The sequence below is a fragment of the Fundulus heteroclitus genome, chromosome 1 (genome assembly GCF_011125445.2).
Source record: "Fundulus heteroclitus isolate FHET01 chromosome 1, MU-UCD_Fhet_4.1, whole genome shotgun sequence".
NCBI lineage: Eukaryota > Metazoa > Chordata > Actinopteri > Cyprinodontiformes > Fundulidae > Fundulus > Fundulus heteroclitus.
The window spans coordinates 4,321,134-4,345,314 of NC_046361.1; the positions used below are offsets into that span (position 1 = coordinate 4,321,134).

At 41.0% G+C, this 24,181-nt stretch overlaps 1 protein-coding gene across 2 annotated transcripts in view; it reads left to right on the forward strand.

The window, feature by feature from the left end:
• lamb2l (laminin, beta 2-like) overlaps positions 1-24,181 on the forward strand; it is a 94,445-nt gene that overhangs the window by 44,568 nt on the left and 25,696 nt on the right. For both annotated transcript variants that reach the window (XM_021324962.2, XM_021324963.2), the window contains exons 4-14: positions 4,785-4,920; positions 5,082-5,155; positions 7,014-7,202; positions 8,923-8,986; positions 11,475-11,677; positions 12,561-12,681; positions 18,118-18,306; positions 19,951-20,130; positions 20,230-20,342; positions 20,585-20,664; positions 20,823-20,979. In XM_021324962.2, the coding sequence (XP_021180637.2) occupies positions 4,785-4,920; positions 5,082-5,155; positions 7,014-7,202; positions 8,923-8,986; positions 11,475-11,677; positions 12,561-12,681; positions 18,118-18,306; positions 19,951-20,130; positions 20,230-20,342; positions 20,585-20,664; positions 20,823-20,979 (1,506 nt within the window). The remainder of the gene's footprint in view (positions 1-4,784; positions 4,921-5,081; positions 5,156-7,013; positions 7,203-8,922; positions 8,987-11,474; positions 11,678-12,560; positions 12,682-18,117; positions 18,307-19,950; positions 20,131-20,229; positions 20,343-20,584; positions 20,665-20,822; positions 20,980-24,181) is intronic.

Sequence of the window (24,181 nt, forward strand, 5' to 3'; positions counted from 1 at the left end):
CAACTATTAAGGGCAAGAAATGTGAGAAAGGGGGCGTTTACAAACAGAAGTGCACAAAAAGCAAATGAAAAAGAAAATGTGGTTGGGAAAAAAACTTTGAAGTGATAATAGCAGGAAAGGTCTTAGTTTCACAGCCTGAGTTTAGGTAGAAAGGAAACTGAATGAGGGAGGTGGGTTGTTCTTTCTTTTTTTTCCCAAAACTACCTTTGTGGTACAACAAAAAAGTGTTGTCAAGTCAGCTTCAGACTTTAGGCGGTGCATTGTTGGAGCAAAAAGCTTTTAGTTAAGCTGACCAGGCTTGACTAATTGGAGATAAATAAGAGCTGAGAAGAGGAAGGGAGGGTTTTTGAGGCAAAATCAGCAGTACGGAGTGTCTGAAAGACGAGATTAATTAGGATCAGGGTTCTCGGTCTTAATTTTATGGGTATCAGAGCCCAAGTAAATGTTTAAAGTAACTGTTGGTTCTTACAGGTAATATGTTTTTTTTTACTAATCCACATTTTCATCTTGCATTTGAAATGTATGACTTATATAAGTTGTAAGAAACTTCATATTGGTGTGATGCGTGTGATATACTGGCATACATGCAAAACTTGGAATGTGTGCACATGTTGCCGCGCACATCCATGAGTTTGCTTCTTTTCCCCAGCTCAGCTGAGTCCATTTGGCAGCTTAATCAGCCTTGACAACAGCCTCGTTAAGAGACGCTGCCGTGGAATCCGCCGGCTCTCTGTGCCAACTTACCCTCATCTCTCTGTTTAGCTCCCGTTTGCTCAGTCTGTGCCCCTCAGAAAGGCCTCCTCTCCAATGCACCCCCTCTTTTCCCGTTCTCCTTGTTCTCTGGTGTTCACTGGTGCCACTTTTAGGCACACGTTTCTCGCAAAAATAAAAAGCGAGACGTACTCCCCTTTTTGACAACACGGTGATTTTTAAGTTTTTCAGTAGAGATTTGTGCTGCAAGTTGTTTTAGATGAGTCTGCATCTGTGGCGGTGTAAAGTTCTTGGTGAATTTGTTATACCTTAGAAAAATATTTATGCTTGTAAACCTTTCCACATTTTGTCATATTACGACCATAAACGTCAACTTGTTGACAGTGGAAGTGCGGCATAACTTGGTGTTGTGCTTGTTTTTTTGTCTTAATCTTTTATTGGCTGTGTCATGAGTGTGTATGTAGCTTATGTGTACTGCTATATGTATTTTATGTGTAATTTATTGCCTGCAAGGGCATCTGCTATTCACTATGCACCCTTGAGTCCAAATTTCCCATAGGAGACAATACAGTATATTATATTCCATTGTATTCTATTGGAATTTTATGTAAAAAAACAAACATAAAGAAGCTTAAAACATTGATGTGGAAGGAAAATTATGCATTATTTGCTAATTTCCTTACAAAAAAGAAAAGAAAAATCTGTCAAGTGTGGTGTGCATTTAAACTTAGCCCCTTTTACTCTGATAGACATAAAATGGTACAGGGCCAACAATTACATTCAGACACCACCTGGTCGGTGTTTAGAGCCCTGTGTGGGATCTCAGTACAAATGCAGCTGTTTTATGAACTCCTCATAGGTTTGTTTGTGAAAATGTGTGAACATATACAGCATCAAGAACACCACCGTTCAATCCACCTTGCAAAAACGAAAAGAGTATGCAAACCTACAAAGACAAGACTGTCCAGGCAACAGACCCGTAAAAGAGAGCATTAATCAGGGGAGCAACCTATGCATGCTCTGCAAGAGTCAAACAATCTTCAAACCTGTTCCATAAATATAAAATATGAAGTAATTTTTACAGTTAACCAGAAGCCATGTTGGGGACACAGCAAACATTAGCATACAATAGAATAAAAAAACAATTTACTGTCCCACAGGGGGAAATTTAGGTGTACCAACAATAAAAAGCAAAATTATAACATAAGAGAACATACTGTACAGTTATTAGTTGTTAGAAAAGCTATGTATTACTTTCCTTTCCCTTCACAGTTATGCACCACTTTATGTTGGTCTATCACATAAAGTTCTAATTAAATCAGTGAAGTTTGGTCTACTTTTTAAAAACAATTTTAAAAAGTAATAAGTTGTGGATTGAGTGTAAAGACAGAAAATGTCTTTATACAACTGCAGCTACTAAACTATTCTGCGTTCTGCTTCCCTTGTATTAACATTGAGAAATTAATTAGATTGAATTAATCTGTTAAATAAAATGTTTGTTTACTATACCAACCTTTATAGCTGTCTCACCCCTAACGTGTTTTTTTCTGATCTATCGTGCCTTGCATCCAAATGCCACACACAGATTCACTGGATGCCCTGACCTCCTGTCTGTGCTGCACCACTGCATTCATAAAAAACACGGCCCCTCTGTTTTGCCTTTTGCTCATCATCCTTATCCTTACTGATGGCCCGATCTCTCCAGCCAATAGACCGCCTCTCATATGTTTCTCCTTGCAAACTGTTTCTGCTCTATTTCCCCGGTGATTCTTTTTATTTCTTTTGTTCCTGATAGATCTTTACAACATGGCCGACATTTAAACCAACAGTCAAGAAGAGTTATCCTGAAAATACAGGAGGCTTTGTATTTTATAATCCTGTAAAAGAAATGTCCCAATAACTCAATTAGTGAATTCACTCAGAACTGAGATATTTTGGCCTTATTTTGACTTTTTGGCACATTCAGGTGTTATAAGCGTCAGGGGTATTACAAAGAGGCTGAGGTTGACATAATGTGTGTCACAGCTAATACTTTTCAGTCCTGGTAAGACCTTAATTCCTTTAGGTCAGTTTATGCATATAGTACCAATTCGCAATAAGGTCATCTTAGGGAACTTTATAAGACTATGGTCCAATTTGTGCCCAATTATTTAGATTTCAGTCCAGTCCAAATTAACTAAATTCAACCCAATTCACTCTAATTATAATCTGTCAAACTCAGTATAGGTATTATAGCCAGATTCAGTTGATCCATCAATATTAAACGTGTTTCTTTTTTTAGTAAACCCAGCAGAATGAAACAAGTATTGGCTTTAGTGCCATCCTCATCCTGAGTAAACGTGGTGATGATGGAGAGGAATAACAGCTGAATTGGGCTCATTTAGCTGACCTTGTGATAAAGCCAAACATCTTCCACTGAAATGTTTTAGGTCAGTCTGCCAAATATTGAGCTAATTGGCCACAGAGACCCAAAGGAGGGACAAACGAGAGCCTTCATTTCAACCCTGGGAAGACTGTAGCAACTGCCCAACATGGAGTGTTGGAGATGGTCCACCGTCACTGGTACTGCTACTTAAATTACCCAAGATGGAGGAAATGCTGAAAAATGGAACAATGACAAATTCTCTACAGCGAATAAACAGCTAGGTGGTTAACACTTGGGTACAGTTAGGAGTTCCAGCAGGACAGCAATCCACAACACACACACCAGAACTAGTCTTGGAGTTTGGCGACACTGGCACAGGAGCTAGGAGTTCATCCTGTAGCGGGTAGGTTGCTGGTTCAAACCCCCGCTCAGTCATTGAGTCCTTGGGAAAGACGCTTCTCCCGCTTTGCCTGCTTCTGGTGGTCAGAGCAGGGCCTGATGGTCCGATAGTATGGCAGCCCCGCTTCAGTCAGTGTAGCTTACCACCATCAGCGTTTCAATGACTGAAATGTAGTATGAAACACTTTGGGGTTCTCGGGTCTTGATAAAGCGCTATAAGTACAGGCCAGTTACCATTTTGATAAAGCAAGTTAATCTTAATTCATTGTGAAAATACCATTCCAAAGCCCTGACATCTTTCCTATTGTAAATCGGTTTAAGCATAAAAACTAGTAACCTTGACTGCAAGCTGAATTCTCGCAGTACTTGTGCATTCACAAACACAAGAATCCATCTTGTCCCGCTCCTGTGTCAACCAAAAACGGTTCGGTCCAATCACAATGCAATATTATGGTTTAAGGTGGGTGCCGACTCCGAGCCCACAGCCGAACCAAAATAAACAGGTCAGTGCTGGAGAACACACGTGTAGCTGCTGCTATCGTAATTGTTTTGTCAGAATCCACAATTTCATCTTTGAAAGAAGAACAGCAAGAAGGGCCTTGACCAGCATAACTTGTGGTTTCTCATGGTGCCTGCTGCTTACATCTTCATTTGATACTGTGATTGGCTAAAACCAATCAGGCAGTCTTGTAGACAGCTCAGGGGTCCGATCAGGTAGTGACACAATGTACCGTAATGCTCCAAATGTCCATTGAGCAGAGTGGCTTTGTCGCTAACCAAAGTCGTACTTAAACATTTTAACAGATTTTTGAGAGCATTGTACCACATAAAATCAGTCAGTAAGCACAACGGTAACCATATATAAGGCACACTGGATTATAAGACGCACCATCAATTTTTAAGAAAATTTAAGGATTTTAGGTGCGCCTTATAGTCCAAAAAATATGGTAGATAAATGTTGACTGTGTGTAGATTACAGACAACCTACAAGCAGTTCAAACTTTGTTAAAAATGAAATTATGTTGTTTTTATAGCATTATTCTATGCTGGAACAATAGTTCAAATAACCCCCAAATTAATTGTATTCATGCCCATAACTGTTAATACATTTTACATCGGAACCGTGAATGCATATGTGATAAAAAGACAGTAACAATATACTTTAGACTTTAGCCTAAGCCCATATAAGCTTTCATTAAAGTTGATGTAAATCTCAAGAAGTTATAGCTGCAATTGTTTTAAAACTTGCATAACATTTGCTTGAAATAAATCCTTATACTGGTTTCCTCTTGTATTGTGTCCTCACCAGGATGTGGACAAGTGTTTTGAATGTGACTCCCGGCAGCCATATGATCCCTACTACCACAGAAACAGCCACCGAATTGAAAATGTCATCTACCTAACGGACCTCAATGGGAACGAGAACTTTTGGAAGTCTGTCAATGGTATGTATTTACTCTTCAACGTTGAACACTCACTGCCTCTGTTCTCTGGAGGTTCCTGTTTCCACAGCATATCCTGGAGACAGAAAACTGTGTGAAAATCTACAGCTGTGACCAAAGACATTGTCACTGATTCAGGACACGCCTTGGTACGTTCTTCGCAGGTAAAGAAGACGTCAGCATCAGACTGAACCTGGAGGCCGAATTCCACTTCACACATCTCATCATGAAGTTTAAGGTACATTATTCATAATTTTATGTTGTTAAATCAATATAACTCTGTTCTGGGGATGTCTGCTTGAAATGTATCTATACTCATTCCTGAGCTTAGAAGTCCGGTTATCTACATTTATATCTCCAAAAATGTACAAGATGTTGTTGACCCATCAAACTCCAGAAAAACACAGAAGGATACATCGGGGAAAAGAGGAAATATATTATATTTATGATGTGAATCAAAGCAAAAACTGAAATAGATCTACAAAATGTATACCCCCTCATATTAATGTTAGGTTTTACTCACCTTATTCTCTTTTATGTCAACCACTTCTGTAATTCTGATGGTTTCAAGTTATGACTTTCGGCTTTCCCTGGTTGGAAGAATCCAATATGAGGGTCAGCTCCTCTAAGTCTGAGGCCATGATTCTCAACCAAAACAATTGTGCCTGTTCACTCCTAGTTGGGTGTCAGTGTCTGCCCCAAGCTCAGAAGTATAGTCTCTTGGTATCTTGTTCAAGTGATGATTTGATCCAGCAGGCGATGGATAGATTGGTCTGGGTCTCATCTACAGTAACAGGCAGAGCCCCAGTCTGTCAGGGTAAACAAAAGCGCAGAGCCTCTCTGTATAGTTTTCAATTTACTGTGGCTATATACTCACTACTTATACTTACCTATTGTCATGAGATATGGATAATAATGTCCTCCTGTGGTTGGCCAGACAGCCTCAGAAAAAGGTAAAAGGCACATCCTCAGGTGGGATCTCAGAGTAGTGATGCTGCTCCCTCACATCCTGGACGCCTCCCCTTAGAGATATTTCTGACACATTTGACTAGGAGAAGATCCCAATCCAAGACCGTATGGGGGGACTGCATATCCTTCCTGCCCAGGGAATGCCTTGGGTGTTTAGGAAATGAGAGGGAGGGTGTTAACAGGTATAGGGATGTCTTTGTTGGGGTTGGACCTTAAGTCAACAACCCCTTCACAGTTTAGATGAAGACAGACAGATAGGTAAAGACACATTGAAAGTTGACTTAGGAGGGCTTGATGTGAATACCTGCAAATAAAAAGACAATATTTTTGATATTTTGTGCCATGATCACATTTTAGTGTCAAAGTCTTAATGTTTAAAGGAGCTATAAGTAATATTGTCACTTAGTTGCTCAAATCGGCACAACAGCTTGCCAATCACAACAATTTACTACGTTTTTAAACTGTGTGTTGCTGCACTGACTTTTTACTTTCACGGAATAGGTCTACGATGTTGTATTCTGTTCTACTTCTTGTCTGCATTTCTTACTGGCTTCCATGTTAGCAGGCTGCAGCTCTTCAGCCAAGATAAAATACCAAATGGTGCATTCTGTGTTGGAAACCCTGGGAATCTCATGTGATTGGCTCAGGTACCATGAAGTAAACATGGGCTACACTCTGAACCGAAGTAGTTCCAGACCGTACCTCTAGGTTTGAAAGGAGAAAAATGTGACTAACACATTGTTGATGGAGAGGGCCTGATTGTTTATAGGAAATGTTGCTTCCATTCCAGATGACACGTGGGAATAATTTAGGTTGATTTTACAATAAATATCTTACTTATAGCTCCTTTAACTTAAAACCCAAAATAAAGTTGCCTTTGCCACTCTTCCAATTTTTGGAGTGTTCTCTATGTGGTGTAGACTTGTGAAGGTGTTTGTTATGTACACTTTCAAATGGGGACATTCCAGTGGGATTAAATCTATTATCTGTTGGTAGAGCTAATATAAAGCAAAAGCTTAGACAAAATGCTCTCATCACAACATAAATATGACTTTGAATTTCTATCTGTATTTGCTACCACTCGTTCTTGTGGTATAATCATTTCTATGGTCTTTGAACCTCTTTAGACTTTCCGCCCTGCAGCCTTGATCATCGAGCGCTCAGCTGATTTTGGCCGTACGTGGCGCCCCTATCGCTACTTCGCCTCCAACTGCACTAGAACTTTCCCCGGCATCCCGGCCCACGGCCTGCACCAAATCAACGACATCATCTGTGAGGAACGCTACTCTGACATTGACCCCTCTAAAAACGGAGAGGTAAGCTGGACCCTTTGGGTCCCACAAGGATTATTCAATTTATTAATGTAGCAACAAATGTTGTCTTAAGGCTCTTTATAAAAGACATACTCATCCGAGTCATATATAGGGAGCTTGCTAACCAGCTAAATTTAACCCACAATCATCCACCAGACTGACAGACCGAAAAAAAACTTAACATAGAGCATTTCTCTTACTTTTGGTCATTTGCTGTTAGAGCTGATTCTTGGTTTTGAGCAAAATGTGTGTAGGACTGTCACGCTGGCTAATTAAGTAAAATCAGCGTTGCCAACATAAACATGGAAAGCAACTTTTTGTGGTCCTAAAAAGGATGCCCAGAAGTCCGTAATGACGTCACCTCCTAATTTGCATAGCATAATTGCCCATTTTAATGCAGCTATAATGGCCACTGCAAGAGAGAGGAATTGAGAGACAGACACTAAGTGAGTAATTATTTCTAGGACTATAATGATTTGTCAATTTTTGCTTTTAGAATCACTAAAAGTGACAGAAAGAGACTCTGGTTGTGTTACAGACAGTTTAGCCCCAAGCATTCTTGGCAGATGGAGTTTTAAAATATTGTCATTCATCCAAGCAGTGGGCTTCCTGTGAGAATTGAGACAGGCACACAGTATCCCAAAAGAGATATATGACATATATATGATATATATGAGCTCCAATTTTTGGGGTTGAAAGGCGTCGTTGCCATTTTTAGATTCCTCTACCGGTTTTCTATCACATTCAAGTCGGGGCTTTGGCTGGCCCTGTAATGCGCAGATCTGCACAGAACCTGATATTGAAGCCGGCTTTTCTGTTTTAAAAGGTGTATTGTAAAGCAGGAGATGTGACAGGAAAGACAGGCAGGTTATGACACCACAGGCAGGTAATGGCTAGACAAGCTGGTGATGGCTTATGGCAGACTGACCAGGCGATAATGGTTGAAATAAAGTGAGCAGGCTGGAGAAAACAGTCCAAGGGTGAGTCAGGGGTAGTCCAAGTTGTGACAAAGCATATGGCTGATGACTTCCCAGAGAGGGCAGAAGGAGCACTATCCTCACAGAAGAACAATGAAGCACTTAACTTAACTTAAGTTCACTTAATGTTAAGTGACCAGGCTAGCTTTTAATAGCATACATGTTTAGATCATTGATTGATTTAATAGTAAACCAGCATCATGTTTCCTTACAGAAAATTTTCAATTTTATAAGACTTACACTGACTACAAACTTTTACTACAAATATTTTTAAGTGCCATATATTTAAGTGCTTTGTTGTAAAAAAAAAATTTAGTTGACTTTAGGCGATAGCAGCTGTGTTGGCCAGACCAGCTTCAGGAGCCATCGCCCTGCCTCTAGTCTTTCTGAATAAACGTATTACTTTGACTTTATCTGCTATTTATAAGGTACTTACTAACTGGTAATATGCTCACACAATGACACTTTAAAAGATATTATATCTCCACATCAAGTGAAATACATTCCTTGATTTGATTTAATAAATCAGACCAGTATTCAATTTCTTGCTTAGGAGGAAAAAGAGAATAACTCTGAAACATAGTGAAATATTTTGACATTTATTTTCATAAATAAGAGTTTTAATAATCGTCATCTGACCAGGCTTTGTACAGTGACGCTTAATACATTTTCTATTGTTTAGGTGGATATCAGTTTTGACTGTAATATAATTTTCTTTCCCCAAATTTTTCTACTCTGTAATGAAGGTCATTTTTAAAGTGCTGGATCCCGCAATTCCTGTGGATGATCCCTACAGCTTGGACATTCAAGGTCAGTGACGGTGATGATGTGGAGGTAACAATAACAAGATCATCAGAGTACAATGTCACCTTGATATTTTTATCTCTTTTTGTCATAAACAAAGGCTGTTTGAACAGGATATTTGCAAACCAAGTCTGCATGAGGCAGGACAACCCAGCTTAGACACTGAAATTGTTTTTTCCATCTGACAAGAGGGATTTCTTATTTACACCTGCTGTTGGTGAGCTATCTGTGTTTGGCTAACTTGTCTAGACAAGAGAAAACATCAATCATCCAAAAAAGGTTGACGAAAAAGCATTATGAAAGCGGTTAAAAATAATTCAACCAGCGAAGCCACATTTTATAGGCCCAGCCTCAGCTTGGTCTTTTTTATCTTTATATTGCAATTATATTTTCTAAAAATGCAAAAGCAGACAAGATGTCTGTTCCAACCGCTTTCCCTCAAGCTGATTAACAAGTTGGCCTCTTTGGCATGTCAGCATAGGGACTTAAGCAAAGTGCTCTAAAGTAAGGCTGTCATTGAGATAATTAACCTGAAAATAAATTACATTAATTGAGTGAAGTGCGATGAGTGGTATGAAAATTGATCTTCATTATCTATATACATTGCCATGAAAAAGAAATGTCCCTCCCCCCATACAGATAATTTTGGTTTTGATTATTTTCTCACACTTAATTGTTTCAAGTCATGAGAAATAAATTTTATATCAGTCAAATATTCCCTCAGTAAATATAAAAAGCGCTTTTGAAATTGTGATTTTATTGAGGGTAAAAGCAGTTCTCCAAACCAATCTGACTGTATTAAAAATAGGTTCAGGTTAACAACTGGTTGTTCTGCTCCTGGTAGCAACAACTGGTAACGAGTCTGTTACATTGCTGTGGAGGAATATTGGTCAACTCTTCTTTGCAGAGTTGTTTTATATCAGTTTCGCTGGAAGTCCAAATTTTTACTTTGCCACTGCAAAACCTTCATTTTGTCTGTTTTTTAATCAGTCAGTGGACTTGTTGGTTTGGTTTGAATCGTCGTCCTGCTGTGAAACCCAATTGTGCTTGTGCTTAATGATGGCTGGAGGGCAGAATTCATGGTTCCATCAAATATGGCAAGTCATGCAGATCCCAAAAAGTTGCCCCTGATCATCATGCATGATCACCTACAATTTTTTACCATCGATATTATGCTTCTTTTCCCCTGAAATATTGTTAAGTCTTACGCCAGATAGAACAAGACACACACCTTCCAAAAATTCTACTTTGATCTCAAAAGTAGATCATCAAGACTTTTACTTGTGATGTTGGATTTGGGCTGTTTTTGCTTCGCAGTGGTTTTGAGCCCAGAACTTTCTTACAGATGCAATTTTTGCCCAGGCTTTTCTTGTTGTTAAGCATGAAACTAGCCGTGGCTCGACTTTGTACTGGACGCTCAATTGTCAGGAAATATTTACTGTGGTAAAGATTTTTGGTAACTCACCCAAGACCCCGACTTCCTCGCTAATCCTCCTCCGGGCTCTGTAGTTATAATTCGATTGGTCATGGCTTGTACTTGTGTAGCGAGTTAACTAGTCCAACGACCCCAAAGTGCTTTACACTACAATCAATCATTCACCCATTCACACCCTGATGGTGGTGAGCTATGTTAGTAGCCACAGCTGCCCTGAGGCAGACTGACAGAAGTGAGGCTGCCATACATCAGCGCCACTGGGCCCTCTGAACACTGCCAGCAGGAAATTCGGGTGAAGTGTCTTGCCCAAGGACACAACGACTGAGGATCGAACCGGCAACCCGCCAATTGCAGGACAAACTCCTGCACCACTGTTGCCCTATTTATAAATAGAAGGATTGGAGCCAACACGCATGATAAGTCGGTCCTCCATTTCAACTTTTTTCCCTGGGTTCCTCCTGCTCCTCCCGTCCTGCCTCTACGTCACATAGCAGAGTCTCTCTGATTGGTTGACGTTCTGTGTCCAGCTACAAAAGTTCATATTTTCCAACTCTTGCATCTGCCACTGTAGAGTCACGTAACAAACCACATTTGCAGCATGAAACCTTCAATACGCACAGCACCAGAAGCGTGCGCCGTGTCGCGAGACACCTCAAAGCCCCTTGAGGAGCATTCATCACGCCCTTCACGTTCAAAAGGTGTTTGGTCTGAACGCACCATTAGACAGCACTCATGTCAGTGGACACAGAGGACTGGCATCAGTAGGTGAGGCCAAAGAGGGCTTTACAAAATATTGACTCAGGACAAATGGAAATAAATGCAAACCAGACTTTTCTGACTTTCGTGTCACATTTCACAATTATCCACTACTTTGTGTTGTCCTATCATATTCAGTCCTAAAAGAAAACACATTGAAGTTTGTGGTTGGCAAATGGTGAAAGAGTTCAAAGAGTATGCAAAGCTTGTCTGGAGTTTAATGGCTTATAAAACAGAAAGTGTCTTTGCTTTTTTGTAATTAAACTTTTGATCAAGGTTTCTACCATCTGGTTTTTTTCTCAGAACTGTTGCGCATCACCAACCTTCGCATCAACTTCACAAAGCTCAACACGCTGGGGGACGACCTGCTGGACCGCCGCTCGGACGTCTTACTAAAATACTATTACGCCATTAACGAGCTGGTTGTCCGAGGAAGCTGCTTCTGTTACGGACACGCTTCGGAGTGCGCACCGGTGCCGGGGGTAAACACCCATGACTCCGGCATGGTGAGTTAATAGACTATAATACTAGAGCATATTACAACGTTTGTGTTGAAGGGAGGTAAAGACCCAAATTTAGGCTTAAAAGCAAAGCCTAGCTTTGTTCAGCTGTGAAACTGAGTTGAAAAATTTGGAAATAGTTCTGCTTCTTCATAATTTTATTTTTCGTCTGGAAAACATCTGTAGCGCTGGAAGAAAAATAGACCCTGATAATGATGGAACCACCAATTGTCAAGCACGATGGTGATGTTACCACCACCACGCTTGACTATTGGTACATTGTTCTTGTACCTAAAAGCCTCACCTTTATTTCTCCAAACATTTTTCCTGCCACTATGGCCAAAGAACTCAGTTTCTGTCAATTCTGAGCATAAAACCCTCAGTGTCCAGTTTATGACCATCTTGAGCCTTTCTTATTTCTGGTTTTTCTGTCCCCAATTAATTTTCCTTTCATCAAGAGTAACAGTTTGGATCAGATAAGTGAAACTTGGACACAGGTGGACATGCAACAGGAGGATGATAACAAATAAGCATCACATCAGGTGCTGGACTGGTTAGCGATGGCTAACATTAATCTTTTAGACTAGCTCTGACCACAACCAATATGGACTGTGCTTAAAAGTCAGGCCGAGTAAATTAGCATGAAATTCTGTCTTTTTTTGCATTTTTATGCCGCTTAGATGAATTAGCTTTATGTAGGGCTGGTATCTTTATACAGTGAAACATATCTACGACAGTCTTGTTACTTGAAAGTCTGAAAGAGCCAAAGAAAATTGTAAATGTCTATTATAATCTTTGAATAAATAGTCTCCTTTAACTGTTTTTTTTTTTTTACAACCTGGTTTAAGGCTTTTCTAACTTCTCCTTCTCCTGGATTCTGATTGGTTAGATCCATGGCCGCTGTGTGTGCAAGCATAATACTGAAGGCCTGAACTGTGAGCGCTGCAAGAATTTCCACAACGACTCACCTTGGAGACCAGCTGAGGCAGAAGACCCACACACCTGCAGAGGTAAAATTTCCATTAAAAGAACCAAACAACCAGAAACTGATTCATTTCTCAAGGCCAAATTCTTCACCATTCATGAAAAGATTGGTGACTGCAACTGGAAACTTGATGTGAGAGGTGGCAAAGGATGGGTTAAAAAAAACTCTGTCAATACAGCTTATCTTTCATAACCTGACAACAGCCAGCTGCATGTATCGCTCCGCCTAGCTCCACTCACATACATCTGGGACACGGCCATAGGCATTTCCTTTACTGAAGGCTGGGCCTTATCAAAACTCCTTGCATATGATTGGATAAGCCACTTGTCTGTCATCTTTATCGATGTGCTATTTCAACCAGTCACACCGAAGCTAACCCGTGACGCTGATGAGACCGACGCCGGAAAAAAAAAACCTTTTTTTATTTTTTATGTGTTTGCGGCTCTAGTGCAGGGTTTCCCGCAGCGCTATCTTGGCGAGTCGGCCGCGGAAAACGTGTCGTCCACCCGCATCCGCGTACGCGCCCCGGAAAACAAAACTTGCCAAATCCGGTCGGGAGAAGGGCGAAAACATGGTTTCCACCAACAAAAGCCTTCAGAGCCGTTCTCTGATGTTCTTTTAATGAAACAATATTAGGTAGATTGGACAACACGGAAGAAATAGCAGCATCAATGTTAACGCTTGCTTCCTCGATGCGAGCCGCCATTGTTGTTGGAATCTCACGGTGGCTTCTCCACTACGTCACATCCATGAAACACCCGCCCTGCGTCCTGATTGGCCAGACCAAAAATTTGGTTGGGGAAATCACTTTCAAGGAGCGATGTCCCAGATGTATGTGAGTGGAGCTAGGCGGAGCGATACATGCATCTGGCTGTTGTCAGGTTATATCTTTCATCTGACGGTAAACGGATCTGTAGACATTTGTTTCCTAAGCCAACTGACAAGAAGTCAGTTTCTTGTCAGAAGACAGAAGTCTTCCAAATGTCTTCATTTTTGGCCTAACAACATCATTTAGCCTTACAAACAACAGAACAAGAAAAAATAAAATAAACAGCCTACAGTGGTATGAAACAGTGTTTGCTCCTTTGTTTCAGAACATCAAACTAATTTAAATATTAGTCATAGAAAACACAAGTGAATACAAAATGCAGTTAAATGAAGGTTTTTATTATTAACGGGCAAAACAAAATCTAAACCTGCATGCCCCTGTGTGATAAAGTGATTACCCCTGAAGCTAATAACTGGTTGGAGCGTCCTCAGCAGCAACAACAGCAATCAGACGTTTGGGATAACCTGCTAGGAGTCTTTTCAGGTGCTGTGGAGGAATCCTGGCCTGCTCATCTTTGCAGAAGTGTTGTAATTCAGCCACATTGGAAGGATTTCCAGCTTGAATGACCTTTAAACAATTCAGGCCAGGACTTTGACTAGGCCACTCCAAAGTCTTTGTTTTATTTTTCTTCATCCATTCAGATGTGGACTTTCTGGTGTGTTTTGGATCATTGACCTGCTGCAGAACCCAAGTTTTCTTTTTTTTTGTCCTGTCTGGCAGTCTAGCACTGTTGCTATCTTAATGCCACAGAAAGCCCAACAGATTTACTTTCACAAGTACTTTTGCAATCGTGCTCTGCTTCATATCAACATGCAAAAAACTTTATTAGATATTATTTTGGGATTATTTCAAGTTCAATGGACACAGAAAAAGGAAGAGGAGAAAAAGATGAGGCAAATTTTAAAAGGAAGAAAAGCTGACAAAAATTTAGTAACATCACTAAAAAATATTCAGTATTGTTTAATACAAGATCTATTTAGTGGCAGCCAAAGCTAACTATAGGGTTCATCTGTATAGAAGTAAATCTGTGAGCACCTGGAATCAAGCACCTGTAGGTGTTTGTGAGAGTGTGCTTGTGTATGTAAGGTTTATCCAAAAGGAAAATGCTCAGTAGTGGATGTGAGGAGCCAAAGACCCGCCTCCCCAGAGCGCCAAGGCAGACACCGGGGAGGCCAGAACTCCAGACGTCCGAAAGGGCCCCCAGAGCACAGGAGCCCAATAGGGACCAACACAGGAAGATGCCCATCCCAGGGAAGAGCAGAGGATAGATCCAGGAAACCTCCCAGCTCCCCAGCAGAGCCCCGACAGAGCAAGGGAGCCCTGGCCCTGCGAAGCAGCTACCAGGAGTGAGTCGGCACACACCCAAGAACCCAGCCCCGGATACAGAGGACCGCCATCACACCAGCGGGTCAAGGCATCAACCACAGGAGGAGAGCAGGACGGGGGGATGAGCTCCACACTTAGTGGAAACCTGAGATATTCCGGTAAAGGAGGCAGTCCAAAATCCAACCTGACAAAAAGATAAACACCAATACAAAGCCTGTGTCTGAGTCGGTTTCAGGTCGATGTCACGCACAGATGGCCAGACCTTCTCTTTCAGGATACTTTGGAAGACGGCAGAATTCATGGGTCCAGTTATCACAACGTGTCTTCCAGGTCCTGCAGCAGCAAAACATCCCAGGACCATCACACTGCCACCACCATTTACTGTTGCTATGATGTGGTGTTACATTAACTCCAGATGTAACGGGACTCACACTGGATGGGGAGTGGTTTTTGTCTTTTTGACCTGGACGATGCAGGTCTCTTTCTTATGGTGGAGGCATGAACTCTGACCTTTACCGGGGCAAGTGAGGCCTGCAGTTCTTTGGACGTTGTTTTGGGGTCTTCTGTGGCCTCTTGGATGAGTTGTCGCTGCACTCTTGGGGTGATTTTGGTCGGCCTGCCACTCCTGGAAAGACTCACCACTGTTCCATGTTTTCACCATTTGTGAATAACTCACTGTGGTTCGCTGAAGTCTCAAAGCTTTTTAACCCTTTCCAGACTGATGGAGCTAGACTACATTCTTCATCATTTGCTCTGGAATTTCTTTGGATCTCAGCATGAGGTCTAGATGTTAAGGATGTTTTGGTGTACTTCACTTTGTCAGACAGGTCCTGTTGAAGTGATTTCTTGATTGAAACCTGGGTAAACAGATGAAGCAGCCCTGACTGAGAGGAAGCCATTGGTATACATACACAGTAGATAGAAGAGTGGGAACCAGGTAGTCAGGTGTAATTAGGAGCAGATGTGATCAATGTAGGTAGAGAGTAGAGGGAGTGGGAGAAAAATGACAAAAATGTAATCCTTCTTTCAGGAACATTTCGATCTTCATACTAAATGAGTAATAGTAACCCTGGAAACCTGTATACATTCTCCACCAGACAGAAGTAACAAAGAAAACACAAGGAGGGGTCTGTCTGTACATTGTTGGAGGCTACTGCTCTTCTGTGACTGTAGGAGAGCGTATTTGTATGCTACAGGTTAAATTATTATCTGTGTCAGAGCGACATTTTTACCTTCCCCTGGAGTTTTCTGAACACTGTATTACAATTATGTATATTTATCTGAAAGATGATACCTCCTCTTCCTCCAGCACCATCTTCGATGTTGTGGAGAATCTGCAGTTTATCTCCCCAGTTGCACCAAATGTGATTTTAGCCACATTTTTATCCTTGCCTCCTGTCTAGTAAGACAGGACAACACACTAGTTGTGTTATGGATCGATGAAGGATGGCTATGAAGTTGTCCCACTACCTTCTTTGGGCCCTGCTGACCATAACCGTGTGCATCTACCGCCTACTTATATGACTGTTCTGAAGAGAGAAAAGCCTGTAAGCCAGTGTGCAAAAGGGCTGTTTAGGGAGACTCTGGCATTTTAATATAGATTGAATCATCCATCCATCCATTATCTATACCTGCTTATCCATGCAGGGTCATGGAGGGACTGGTGCCTATCTCCAGCCGTGATTGGGTGAGAGGCTGGGTACACCTTGGACATGTCGCCAGTCTGTCGCAGGGCAACACAGAGACACACAGGACAAACACTCATGCACACTCGGTTGAATCATAATGACCGTATTTTATCATGCTTTTATTTAATCTGTTTCATCCTTTCTTTGGTGTCATGGTTTGGTTATAAAACTGTGAAAGAGAGAAGCTCCCTCCAGTAGATAAGTTAAAGTGTCGTCCAGATTGATTGGAGCGTGTGATGCACTTCAAGGCTGAGAACCCAATATACAAGCCAGACATGGTGCTTGCATTTATTCAAATACAAAATAAAGCCCTGATGCAGGCAAATGCTGACGCCTCTAGAAAGGGGAACATAGCAATAAGCGAGTTGTAGACCTTGGCCTGCTTTTAAGGGCTTTTTTTGGCTACCAAACAACATTCAAAAATCGTGGAAAGCAACAAAAATAGCTATGATTCTCTTTGAGATGCTGTCAAATGATACTGTCTGTCCTCTGCAAGGACACTAAAGTTAAGCTTAATGCTTAAAGCACATAATTATTTGGCTGGTGGTGCGAGCCGCACTAGGATAGGGGAGAAAAAGCAACTGTGGCAGCTCTGGGTAGATTTCATGGTGCGATAGCAGAAATATTCCAAGGTCTTAGCAAGAGGTCATGAGACAGTCTCGATCGAAATCTAGAATACCATGAAGCCAAATAAAGTATCTGACAAGGGCCAGGAACAATCAGGTCGGTAACATGGCAGGCAGGCGAAGACAAATGCTGGACATCTACTCACAGGTTTCAATAGTCTGGCATCATGAGACTGTGGGATCCCAGCATATAAAGCAGGTGAACAGGTGTTGGTAATAAACGTAACGACCTGCCCCCAGAGGATCACAGGTGAAGCAGATTGTTATGATTAGGAGGCGCAGCAGGAGAGTGAGAGAGCGCACAGTCAACTAAAATCATGATTCCCAACAATCAGCATCATCCCTGTACAGACAACAGGTACGGTGGATAGCCACCTCTGAATTAAATGACAACTCCCACCTTTTTCACAGAGTTTGAGCTCTCTTAATCCCTAAATGTAGGACCAGACATTATAAAACAGCTTTATTCCTACAGCTGACAGAGCCAGTCTGCAAAAAGGCTGTTTAAGGAGACTCTGACATTTTAATATAGATTAAATCATCCTTCCATCCATTATCTATATCTATTCCTACAGCAGGCACTCTCAGTGAACTGCATATTTGTCTTGATCGCCTCCTCTGTGTCCATTGATTTGTTTTGTTGAGCACAGCTGTATTTTATGGTTTTGGTCATATTGAGATCTGTTTTTTTCACCAGTACATGTGTACTTTGAGCCACTGCAAAACTAATCTACCTACAGGCACAAATAAAGGAACCTTGAACCTTCCCTTCTGCTTTACAGATATATGTCACTTTGTGTTGGTCTGTCAGAAAAATGGCAATAGAATATGATGTTTGTGGTTTCAATGTGACAAAATGTGAAATGTTTCCACTGATATGAATACTTTTGGAAAGCATTGTAGAACTGTGCTGTCCTTTAATCCTCAAAATTATTCAGACACGTGTTTGTGAGATATAGCCTGCATTTGATGTGTTTTTCCTTTGTCTGCAGAGTGTAACTGCAATGGTCACACAGACCGGTGTCACTTTGACATGGCGGTGTATTTGGCTACCAGAAACACCAGTGGAGGAGTTTGTGATAACTGTCTGCACAACACAATGGGACGCAACTGTGAGATGTGCAAGCCATTCTACTACCAAGACCCAAACAGGGATATTCGGGACCCTCGTGTCTGTGTTGGTGAGGCTCTTTTGTTTAATCTTGTGGTGGGACACTAACTGTCATTGAGCTCACTTTTGACTCAAACATACTCCAAAACTAATGTTGAGATATAACAGTGGAAACCTGGAGATCAGTCGTTTCGAGACACTGAGGTGCATACAGCAAGAACAGTGCAAAGACACTACCTTACAAACCTGGCTGGGGCTTTGGTTTGAATCAGTACATTTTGGTCTTTCCTCATTTTCCCTGTCCTTTAAATGTATTATTTGTTTCCATGTTTTCAAATAATTCTCATCCTCTTTAGTGAATCTCCCATCCGATATCAGCTGCTCTCTTTCCCCATCATTTCATGATTAGACATTCAATAATCTGTTTCAGTTTCAAGCACAGAAAAAATAAGCACGTTCCAGTTTTTCACCAGTGGTGAATAGTGGTTAGTAAACATGCTTAATGTTGCTCTTTTCCAGTTAAAGGTAGAGGTGGTGATTTTTCCCAAAGTTTCCCCAATTCCCTTTTTGAATAACTGAATGATGCTAAAAGTGCCAGTAATGTTTTTTCATTATGTTGGAAATTTATTTTGTTTTACATTATCCACAAATATCAACGTCCTGTCCATCCTCTTTTTTTAAACCTCAAAATAGGCATAAAAAAGTGTACATATTTCCTACAGTAGATCTTTATCAAAAATTATAACTTGTCTTTTTTCAAAAGGCCAGGCAACATTTGCGGCTCTGAACGAGTTTAATTCCAGTGGACTGTACGCAAAAGGACCAATCACTGCCCTTCGGTGTGAATGCCAGGGATTGGCCAGAGTTTTTTACAAGCCTGCAGCTCTCACATAGATCTAATTTTAATATCTTTTTTCTGAATACATAATGTATTTACTACTGTCAGGATGGAAGGACCATTTCACCCGGTACAACAAAAAGTGTTTCTGAACAGGATCACCACTTATAGCTTTAACTTCTCGTTTGCCGTATGATTTATTCTTGTAAATGCTGGATGTTGTCAAAATATTTAGCTCCTTTGTGTATTTTCCTGTTAGTTCTCAGTGCTGCATTTGATACAGTTGATGACAATAATCCCCTACACAGACTTGAGCATACTATAGGGATTAAGGGGAAAGCATTAGGTTTAAATCTTATCAATCGGACAGATTCCAGTTTGTTCATGTTAATAATAAATCTTCCTCAAACTCTAGGGTCACTTGTGGAGTACCACAGGGTTCAGTCCTTGGAACAATTGTCTTTACTATATATATATGCTTCCGATTGGCTTCCGATTGATGACCGTTCATACTGAGCCCGGTTCTGCTGGAGGTTTTCCTTCCCGTTAATGAGGAGTTTTTCTTTCCACTGTCGCTTTATGCTTGCTCAGTATGAGGGATTGCTGCAAAGCCACGTACAATGCAGACGACTCTCCCTGTGGCTCTACGCTTCTCCAGGAGTGACTGCTGCTTGTCGGGACTTTGATGCAATCAACTGGTTCACTTGTATAGGAAAATATTGACCAATCTGTATAATCTGACCCAATCCGTATAATCTGATTGAATTTGACTTTGTAAAGTGCCTTGAGATGACATGTTTCGTGAATTGGTTGTTTCGTGAAAATAAAAATGAATTGAATTGAATTATAAACTGAACATGAATGCTTTATTCCTAGCCTGTGACTGTGACCCGGTGGGATCATTGGAGGGAGGCATGTGTGACAGCCACACCGACCTGGATATGGGGATGATCACAGGACAGTGTCGCTGCAAAGCCAACGTAAAGGGCACGCGCTGCGACGACTGCAAGGCGGGTTATTACGGACTCAGCCACAGCGACCCACTAGGGTGCCGACGTATGTTTCTGTGTTTATGTCCGTCTCAGGCTGTTTGAACAGAAGTAGAAATTTCTTTCTTGGGTATAGAGTTTGTTTGTTTGTGTGTTTTGCCATCAGCTTGCAACTGTGACCCCCGTGGCATCATTATGGTGGATTCTCCTTGTGATCAGATCAGTGGGGACTGCTCCTGTAAAAGATATGTCACAGGTCGCTACTGCAACCAGTGTCTGGTTAGTAATCTGTAATCTGTAAGTGTCATGAGCTGGGCAGCTTTTAAGATGATTTACTGTATCTATCTTGTTATGCAGATGTGTTACCAGCTTCTTTCCATGTCGGATTCTTAAACTTAACTTAAACTAAACTGGAGGGATTTCTATTCTAGACTTTTGTCAGAAGCTAATGTCTTGGTAACAACTACATACCATATGTAACATTATGCATCATGAATAAAACTATTGTTTCCCCTCTGCAGCCTGAATACTGGGGTCTCAGTAATGACGAGCACGGCTGCAGAGCTTGTGAATGTGACTTTGGTGGAGCGTTCAACAACAGGTAAAGAATTATGATTTATTTTAGGGATAATTTGATAAATTTTATTTTAGACACAAACTTGATATCCATGTAAATCTTATGGAAATTTGTGTCTGTAATATTTAACCCCTCGGTCTTCTAACCAGGCTTGTTAATATTTTCATGTCTGTTAAAATAAGGTGCATGATGGATAATGGCCAGTGCGACTGCAGGCGGCATCTTATAGGTCGACAGTGTTCAGAAGTGCAGCCTGGGTATTTCTGTGCACCCCTTGACTACTACAAATACGAGGCTGAAGAAGCTACCGGACGCTCTCCAACTGACCCCTCGCTGCCGGTGAGCTCATGATTTACTCCTCAGGTCACCACAACTCCTGCGCTGTGCAGAAAGTGACTGTGTTGATGTTTTTAAAGAGGTTGTTTTTTGTGAGAAAAAAGCTCAAATTGGCTAGTTTCTTCCCTGGACAATCTGAAAAAGAGACACCTTTTAGATGCTTAGTTTTTAGACCTAATGTTTATCCCTTTACAAGAAAGAGCATTTATCGCCCCATGACATCATGCACTGAAGTGACACATTCCTGTCAAAGTTTCTCAGGCCGACACACATCAAAATGCCATAATCTCTAAAAAAAAAGACATTCTTGTATCTCATGTAGTAGATGTTTATTATATGTGCGATATTTTAAAAACAAAATGGAGCCTAATACTGTAAGTTTGGCATTGTTCAAAACCACATTGCTTTTTATGCACTCTTAACAAGTTCACTCTTCAAATGGAAATAAGAACAGGGGAATAACGAGGCCAGTAACTTAGGGCTGTCACAAACAATTATTTAGTAATTGAATATTATTATCAATATCCTGATAATTAATTTAGTAATCGGATAAAACCAAATTGGCACATATGCAGATTCTTCACTTAATTACTTAAGATTATTTTATGAGTGATAGAAATACATGTAAAATGCAAATAAATAATCAAATTCCTTTTTTGAATAACAAAACGAAAAAGATGCATTTGCAGCTAAAAGTAGAACGTTCTACCTGATAAATTAAAAGCTCAGCTCATTCTGGTTGACCTAACATCAATACAGCTTCCTCTGTAGTCGAAATGGTCAGAGTGTCTTGTTGCAATTTTTTTTTCTTTTTGTTTTTTTACAATAAAAAGTATAATTATATTGTAATTGTAAAACAAAAAAAAAAAAACATATTTTGTACTTAAGGGCCAATGTGCACTCTTTGTGTTCTAATGCAAAAACGGACAAGATATAAAACTAATTCCACATTGATCAAAAAAGTTACTGCTCATACAAATTCAGGCAGGATAAATACTGCCTTTTTAAAACTATTCTTTTGTTTAATATTTTGGTAAAACTTTTTTGTTGCGTAAATTAAAAAAAAACTGCAAAGAAATCCACAGAACAGAACCAAACTCTCTCCTAAATTGACAGTTGTGATATATCTATGTTAACCTGACAACAGCCAGCTGCATGTATCGCTCCGCCTAGCTCCACTCACATACATCTGGGACACGGCCATAGGCATTGCCTTTACTGAAGGCTGGGCCTTATCAAAACTCCTTGCATATGATTGGATAAGCCACTTGTCTGTCATCTTTATCAACGTGCTATTTCAACCACTCACACCGAAGCTAACCCGTGACGCTGATGAGACCGACGCGGAAAAAAAAAAAACTTTTATTTTTTTTTATGTGTTTGCGGCTGTAGTGCAAGGTTTCACCCAGCGCTATCTTGGCGAGGCGGCCGCGGAAAACGTGTCGTCCACCCCAACCCCCCCGCTCCGCGAGCCGGTCCGCGGAAAACGTGTCGACCACCCCCACCCCCCCCCCCCCCCGCTCCGCGAGCCGAGGCGCTAAGAAGAGGGGGGAAGACAGCCGTCAAAGCGCCGCGGGTCGGAGTCGATCCCGGGCTGACCGCCCGAGCCGTTCTCTGATGTTCTTTTAATGAAACAATATTAGGTAGATTGGACAACACGGAAGAAATAGCAGCATCAATGCTAACGCTTGCTTCCTCGATGCGAGCCGCCATTGTTGTTGGAATCTCACGGTGGCTTCTCCACTACGTCACATCCATGAAACACCCGCCCTGCGTCCTGATTGGCCAGACCAAAAATTTGGTTGGGGAAATCACTTTCAAGGAGCGATGTCCCAGATGTATGTGAGTGGAGCTAGGCGGAGCGATACATGCATCTGGCTGTTGTCAGGTTATATCTATGTAGGTTTGTAGTGGAACCTGCTCTTAGTTATCTTAGTTATTTTCATTCTGCAGTGAAGGTACTCTGCTTTGTTGTTCCCAGTATCTTTAAACTGCAGCCAGATGCTGTGTTTGTGTCTGCCCCTCAGAGTTATACTACAGCATAATGCAACAGGCTGACTCTACCCACAGCAACACTCACCTGCACCCTCTCCATCCTGTATCCTCACGTGACTGGCTCCCTTAATGACCAATCAAAACCAATCAAACAAAGCCTAGACCAACGGTGGGGGCTGGGCAGGGAACAGCAACGCAGAGCGGCGACAGCGCAAAAAGCTCAGTTAATGCCTACCGGCATTAAAAAAGTGACCCTGGACGATATAGAAAAAAAAAGCATATTGATAAAATAGAAATCATATTGCTCGATATCAATAATTAAAAGAAACTTCAAAACATATATGGACATTTTGCTGTAGTTTAATGACCTATTTTAGATAAAGAAGACAAAAGCACTAAATTCAAACTCAACCAAACAACTTTATTTAACCAAATTCTTACCAAAACTGCAAGCCTTTAAAAAAGAAGAAAAGAACGCATGCTCTCATAACTGTTTGAAGGGGGTTTGTGTTGTAATTGGTTGGAAGGATGCAATGACTGTAGTATTAACATACAGGAGAAGCTAGAATGCAAAAAAAGTAAAACTGTTTATCTATTGAACATTTTGTTGACCCTTTTTTTCTATCAATATATATTGTTATTGAATTATCGTCCGGCCCTACCTTATAGCTTTAAAAGTTTGTCTCTTCATGTGTGTTCTTGTCTGCCTGTCAATGTTTCTCGCCATTACTGATAAACACACTTGGCATCTATGTATCAGCAGAATAGGCTCTCATTACTGGCAGCCACCCGCCCAGAGCACAGTGCCCTGAATAGCTGAATTGTAAGCATAGACATAGTTTAACGAAGTTTCGAGGCAGATAATTCGCCTTGATGAATATTAGTAATTGACGTCCTTGAATCACTCAATGAAATGTGACAGTCCTACAAAAATCAGAGAAATATAACAACACCAGCTAAATCTAAAGATCACAAAAAAAAGATAGCAGGTTGATGGCCATTTAAATGAAGCAGAGAAGCAATGCCAGCGGTGTGGTCATTTCTTCACAGTGTCGAACGGGTAGGGAAATACTGTAACATGTGTAAATACTGGTTGTCGACCATGACAGTTATATTAATATTGGATAGCGATATTGGCTCAAACTTTCATATCGGTGCATCCCTAGTTGTATCTTTAAAAAAACATAAAATCACAACAATTCAGTTCCCT